Genomic DNA, 6,583 nt, shown 5'->3' with positions numbered 1-6,583 from the left:
ATATATATATAATATATCTCCTGCATTGCTGTCTGCAAAACACTGGCTATCATGGGTGTTAGACTGCATCTCAGTGTCAGACCTTCACTAATGCACTCAGTAAGTCACACAGATTGTTTGTAAACACAGAAGTGAACAGTAGTCACAAAATGGCTGTGCCACGTGGATGACCGCAAACACGAGGCAGCACTCGTAGTAGCTGACAAGAAGTCCTGGGGAGTGGCATGCAGAATACGCTTTGCAGTAAAATATTCCCTTTATTAATGTTACAAAAGGAGAACATGACGACTACCTCAAAGATGCCCTTCATTTTGATTTCATTACTTCCCATTGGGTTTATTCGCATCTTAGAAGAGCATAGTGGCCTCATCTGATGAAGCCTAATTATGTAGCTCTGCTCTGAGCTCATTTAACTTCTGATAGGCAGCTGTGGCTGTTGAGGTTCAGAGCTTAATCATCTTTGCCTGAGATGGCACTAGACTCTATAAAATTTCTGCCATGGAAAACACTCAGTTCTAACTTGTGATTTCTGGTAGAGCAAGCTTTATTTTTCTAGCCTAGCAATGATCTGGAAGCCGAGGAAGCCCAGTGCCTTTTAAAATTTGTGTTGGCCGGGCGTGGTGGCTCACTCCTGTAATCCCAGCACTTCGGGAGGCCAAGGCTGAAAGATCTCTGACCCCACGAGTTTGAGACCAGCCTGGGCAGCATAGACCTCATTTCTACAAAAATTAAAAAATAATTGTTGCCGGGTGCAGTGGCTCACGCCTGTAATCACAACACTTTGGGAGGCCAAAGTGGGCGGATCACAAGGTCAGGAGATCGAGACCAGCCTGGCCAGCATGGTGAAACCCTTTCTCTACTAAAAATACAAAAATTAGCTGGGCGTGGTGGTGGGCACCTGTAATCTCAGCTACTCAGGAGGCTGAGGCAGGAGAATCATTTGAGCCCAGGAGGCGGAGGTTGCAGTGAGCAAGGTCACACTACCGCACTCCAGCCTGGACAACAGAGCGAGACTCTGTCTCAAAAAATTAAAAAAATACATGTTTTATATATATATATATATATATAATCTGCCTTGGCATTTGTCTTTTCCTTTGGAAATTGAATTTTTAATTTTAGAGGCAGAGTCTATTGCGCAAGCTGGAATACAGCAGCCCAGTCAGTGCTCCTGCAGCTGTGGCCTCCCAGTGGGGAGGGTTACGGGTGTGAGCCGCTGTGCCCAGCTGTGTGTTGAAATTTTATGGTTCTTCATGTATCTAGTAATTTTGGGTTATATTCTGGACATTTGAATATAACTTAAAAAAACTTTTTTTTTTTGAAACAGGGTTTCACCATGTTGGCCAGGCTGGTCTTGAACTCCTGACCTCAAGTGATCCACCCTCCTGGGCCTCCCAAAGTGCTGGGATTACAGGAGTGAGCCATTGTGCCCAGCCAGGATTCAGCACACGTGTGTTCTGAAGACTTTTGTCTTTTTGTAATTCAGCCATGTTCTTTTTAAACACTGGGTCTCCACCCCCGCCCGTGTGTGTGTGTGTGTGTGTGTGTGTGTGTGTGTGTGTGTGTAGGGGGTGGGGTCATGTGTGCCTCCCTGTTCCCTTCCCAGGGCTCACTCTTTCGTGTCCTCTGTGCCACGTTCTGCTTCCTGATCCCCACGTCAAGTCTGTGTGGTCCCATTCTTCTCACATACCAAGCCTTTGATGCGTCACTCTACCTGCTATTTTCCACCATGCCTGACTGGCTCCCTTTTTATTTATTTTGGAGATGGAGTCTCGCACTGTCGCCCAGGCTGGAGTGCGGTGGCACGATCCCGACTCACTGCCACCTCCGCCTCCCAGGTTCAAGTGATTCTCCTGCCTCAGCCTCCCGAGTAGCTGGGACCACAGGCACCTGCCACCACACCTGGCTCACGTCTTTTTGTTGTCGTATTTTAGCAGACAGTTTTACCATATTGCCCAGGTTGGTCTCGAACTACTGAGCTCAAGCAATCCGCCTGCCTCTGCCTCCCAAAGTGTTGGGGTTACTGGCGTGAGCCACCACACCCGACCTCCTGTTTTGTGTTTTGAGACAGAGCCCTGCCCTGTCGCCCAGGCTGGAGTGCAGCAGCAAGTTCTCGGCTCCCTGCAACCTCCACCTCCTGAGTTCCAGCGATTCTCCTGCCTCAGCCTTCTGACTAGCTGGGATTACAGGTGCCTCCCACCATGCCCGGCTAATTTTTTGTATCTTTAATAGAGACAGGATCTTGCCACGTAGGCCAGCCTGGTCTCGAACCCCTGACCTCATGATCCACCCGCCTCAGCCTCCCAAAGTGCTGGAATTACAGGCATCAGCCACCACACCTGGCCTTTTTACTTTTGAATGTCCATGTGTTGTTGATTTCTATCCCCTGCTTTTGTTTCGTGGTGCAGTTTTTGCTTTAGGGGTGTTATCGCTAGTTTCCTTGAGTTAAACATAGCCTAGGTCCTTCTCGGGAAACGGCTCACTTCTCTGGAGCCTGCCCGTGGTGTGTTTGTGTTTGCGGAATCTGTCGGCTCCTTTCTGTGAGAGGCTTCCTCAGGTCTCAGTCTCAGCGCAGCTCATCTTGTTTTGGGGTCTTTGGTGCGTCTTTCTTCCCTTGTTCTTGCCCATGTTTGGGGTTTTACTATGAACTCCAGCAGCCCCTGGGGCTTCCCAGTTAGAGACTGGGAGTTAGCGGGGCAGAGGCTCCGTCCCTCTGGGTGGCGCAGCCTGTGTTGGCCGTGCTGTCCCTGACTCTGTCGGTGCTCAGGCCCCGTCCCAGGCCCTCTGCCTGCCCCTGTGGCTCTGGGGGACCGTCGCCTCGATGCTCACTTGTCTCCTCTGCGTCCTTTCTCCATACACAGCTGCCTACTGCCGTGTGCAGAGCCACAGGCGTCGTGTGCTGCCTGTGATGGCTGCTGTGCTGAGCGCCAGGCTCCCCCCATCCTCCTCACCACCATCGCCCTGGGCCCCAGGCTCCTGCTGCAGCTCCAACAAAACCTGCAGGGTCCGGCTGGACCCACACCTCCAGTGCCACATCTGGGCCCCGGTCCCATCCTCGCCGGCCTGAACTCCAAGGAGCTTTGCCCAACACCCTCCCTGCCCCCAGTAGCCAGGGCGCTCCCTCAAGGACAGGACGAACCGCAGAGGCCACCGTGGCACTGGGAACAACTCAGCCTGCTGACCCTGGACCCAGCCAGGAGGTCCTGCATGCTGCCAGCCCCTGTGGGAATGCCAGGCACCTCCGTGGAGGTCACGGAGTGGGCACTGGGCTGTGTGACACAGTCTCGTGCCAGCACATGACCTCAAACGCATATGTCACCTGTCAGCAGTGACCACGAAGCCCACTCCGCCCGCAGTCTCCCTCCCTGCAGAGACCGGACGGCAGAGTGCTATTGCCAACTGTTTATTCAAAACCCTGGGCGGGCGGTGCATGGGCATGTGGCACACTCGGCCCACAGCAGCGTGACCAGCAGCTCCCAAGCCCCGGGCGCACGGCCACAGCCAGGCGTCCAGAGCCCTGCAGGACCAGCCCAGGGTGCCCTTGGCTGAGGCCAGCTGGAGTGGTGAACCCCCAGCCCGGGGGTGAGCGAGGAGCGGCGCCCCAGTGTCCTGTGCACCCCAAGCTGGCCAGGGGGGCCTTTGGCTCTGTCCGCACCAGCCATCCCATGCCAGGCATCACAGCTGCGTGAGTGGGTTTGCGTGTGAGAGCATGTCGGGGCCTGACTGTCCCCTTCCTAAAGCATAACTGCTACAAGCGTCTCCACCTCTCCCGCTCAGAAAAGAGCCACAGGGCCCAGGTGACATCCTCAAGGGGTCCTGGTGGCTCCAGCGCGGCCAGCACCCCTCAGCGTCTCTGGCTGGCAAGCCAGGAGAAGAAGGCGCGAGGCCGCCGGCGAGGTGCCTGGAGGATGCGCACGGTGCGTGGTGAGCGCCAGGCTTTGATGGTGGCGTCGTCGCTGGCCGTCAGCAGCAGCTCCTGCTCCTGGGGACTGAAGGCCACCGAGTTGACCACGTCGTCGTGCCGCAGCTTGGCCAGGCAGATGTTGTAGTGGCGGTCCCAGATGTAGCCGTGCCGGTCCTCCGCCCCGCTGCAGAACAGCCCTGATGAGCCAGCCGCCGCCTGCAGGCGCCCACGCCCACCCATGCCACGCTGCGCCCCGTACCTGGCCACGAAGTCCCTGCTGACGTCCAGGAAGATGAAGAAGCACTCATCGTTGGGCGTGTAGGCGCGGTGCGCACGCAGCGCCTGCCTCACCTCCCGCATGGTCTTCAGGTCGAACACCAGCAGGTCAATCTCCTCCGCGATCGGCGGCGGCTGCATGGGGTCGGCCACCACCGCGCCGCTGGGCCAGGCGCGGCTGTTCACATACAGGTACCTGGGCGAGGGGCACTGTGCCAGGTATGGGCCGCCTGCGGACACCCTGCCCAGGACCCTGGGAAGAAGCCCACCTGTTGTCGGGTGACAGGCCCATGCCAATGATGTGGCCGTGCACGTCTATGACGTGGTCCAGCGCGTCGAAGAAGGCGTCGGAGCCCCGGCCCTCGCCCAGCACGGGCCCTGCCGTGGTCATCTGGTGTGGCAAGATCTGCTTGATGCCTGCAGGGAGGGCTGCGGTGAGGGTCCCTGCCAGTGCCTGGAGACAGCACTCCAGGGCAGCCCCCAGCCCAACGGGGCCTCCGAGCCTGTGAGTGCCTCAGAGGAGTGCGGGCACCGCCTGCTGCGAGGGCCCAGACCTGAATCGAGCCCATCAGTCGGCCAACAGCCCGTCTGCATCTGTTTTTAATGCTCACCCCACAGACCTCGGAGAACAAGGCCGGGTCTGGGCTTTCGGCCCCAGGGGTGAGAATGATCCCAGCTCTGCCTGTGGGCTTGCCTGCCGTTTGCCCCCAGGACCCCTGCCCAGCCTCCCCCAAGCTCTGAGGACCGAGGCGGGGCTGGGGCAGGGCTGTACCGATCTGGTGTGGGGAGTAGGTGAGGCAGCCGGTGGTGAAGATGAGGTACTTGCTCCTGGTGCCTGTGGCGCTGCGCTCAGGGGGCTTGGTGTGGCCCTGGGCCAGCAGCTCGGCCACCTTGGTCTCCAGCACGCAGTCTGACAGCTGTGGCTGCGCGCGCCCCTCCAGCACGCTGTCCAGAAAGTGCCGCAAGCCCTCCCTGGCGTGGGCGGGAGCCGGGCTGGCCACCTCCTTCTCGTTGTCGCTGCCCAGGTCAAAGACGCGGCAGGGGGGTGTGCCCGGGTCGCCAGCGTCCAGCAGGAGGTCAGGGCTGTCGAAGCGGCTGCAGTCGGCCACCATCACGGTACGGATGGTGCTGGCATTGAGGTTCTGGATCTTGAACAGCCGCTTCACCACGTTGACGTTCTCTGACTCCACGTCCTGGGGGCGGGGCAAACGCCAGGTGGGCCCAGGCCCTGGGGAGGGCAGTCCCGCCCCCAGCCCCGCGCCCACACCTGGAAGGCGTTGTTGAGCCACAGGACGGAGCAGGAGGTGATGTCTCCGATGCGGTGCAGGTTCCCCGAGATGAGGCTGGTCTCCGTCAGCCAGCAGCCAAACACGTCGTAGGGCTTATTCCGCACGCGGGACAGCAGCACGAAGGAGTCTGTGGGGAGGCCGGGGCGGACGCGCTGTCGGCGGGGGCGGGGGCGGGGGGGGCCGGGGGCGGGGGCGGGGCGGTGCTCACGTAGGCTGATGACCGCGATCTCGCCGGAGGAGGAGTTGTGCGGCCCCAGGAACACCCCCGAGGCGAGCAGCAGCGAGTCGTCCTGGTTGAACTGCGAGAACTGCGTGTAGCTCCAGTTGTACGGCCGCATGTCCGCGCTGTGCAGCAGCGAGATAGTCAGGTCGTTGCTCCAGATCTGCACGGCAGGGTGGCCGTGGTGACCGCCTGGCCGGGTCCCGGGGCAGGGGCCCGCCACCACAGTGCCGTGAGGCCCGACTCTGTCGGCCCTGCTCAGAGGCCACCAGGGGGCAGGGATCCCTCGCAGCCACTGGCATCCGCCCTGGGGCGCTGGCACAAACGGCAGGAGCTTGCCCCGCAGCGGGAGGCTGTGTGCGAGGCCCTCTCCTCTGGGCACTCAGGGCCACCCTGCACCGCTCCTGACCCTCTGTGGCCCCGGCTGACGGTCCTCTCGGCCGGGCCCCTCCGCTGGTTGGAAGGAGGCAGCTGTGTCACCTCTGGCCTGACCCTCCCATCCCACCTGGTTGGGACGCCGGGGTCCTGGGACCTGGGTGCTGCAGTGGAGGGGCGGGGTGGGGGGATGCCAGGCCGTCCTCACCTTCACAGTGCAGTCCTTCGAGCAGGACGCGAACTGGTAGCCCGAGTGTGAGAAGCTGAGGTGCAGGACCTGGTCTGTGTGCTCCCGCAGCGTCTGCACCTCCACGCAGGGCACCGTGTCATACAGCCGCTGGAACTCCTCCAACCAGGACGTGGCCGCTGTGGGTGGGCAGTGTCAGCCCGTGGCCCAGGCCTCCCTCCTCGCAGACAAGGCCACAAGCTGAATGTGGCCCCCGTACTCCTGGCTGCAGTCCTTGGAGCTTGGGGGAGGCTTGGCAGGGATCCTAGGGGGCAGGGGTCCCAGGGGGCAGGGGT

At 60.0% G+C, this 6,583-nt stretch overlaps 1 protein-coding gene across 1 annotated transcript in view; it reads right to left on the bottom strand.

Annotated features, from left to right (window-relative positions):
* Nucleotides 1-3,384: 3,384 nt before the first annotated feature.
* FBXW5 (F-box and WD repeat domain containing 5) overlaps nucleotides 3,385-6,583 on the bottom strand; it is a 4,317-nt gene continuing 1,118 nt past the window's right edge. Inside the window, exons 3-9 of the mRNA XM_032261797.1 lie at nucleotides 6,270-6,427; nucleotides 5,675-5,849; nucleotides 5,445-5,593; nucleotides 4,950-5,370; nucleotides 4,447-4,594; nucleotides 4,161-4,373; nucleotides 3,385-4,085 (exon numbers count right to left, since the gene is read on the bottom strand). Coding sequence (XP_032117688.1) covers nucleotides 3,842-4,085; nucleotides 4,161-4,373; nucleotides 4,447-4,594; nucleotides 4,950-5,370; nucleotides 5,445-5,593; nucleotides 5,675-5,849; nucleotides 6,270-6,427 — 1,508 coding nt within the window. The 3' untranslated portion in view covers nucleotides 3,385-3,841. The remainder of the gene's footprint in view (nucleotides 4,086-4,160; nucleotides 4,374-4,446; nucleotides 4,595-4,949; nucleotides 5,371-5,444; nucleotides 5,594-5,674; nucleotides 5,850-6,269; nucleotides 6,428-6,583) is intronic.

This window comes from Sapajus apella, unplaced genomic scaffold, assembly GCF_009761245.1.
Source record: "Sapajus apella isolate SASKATOON/1434 unplaced genomic scaffold, GSC_monkey_1.0 scaffold126, whole genome shotgun sequence".
In the NCBI taxonomy this organism is placed as follows: Eukaryota; Metazoa; Chordata; class Mammalia; order Primates; family Cebidae; genus Sapajus; species Sapajus apella.
This window is presented reverse-complemented; position numbering and strand designations above follow the sequence as displayed.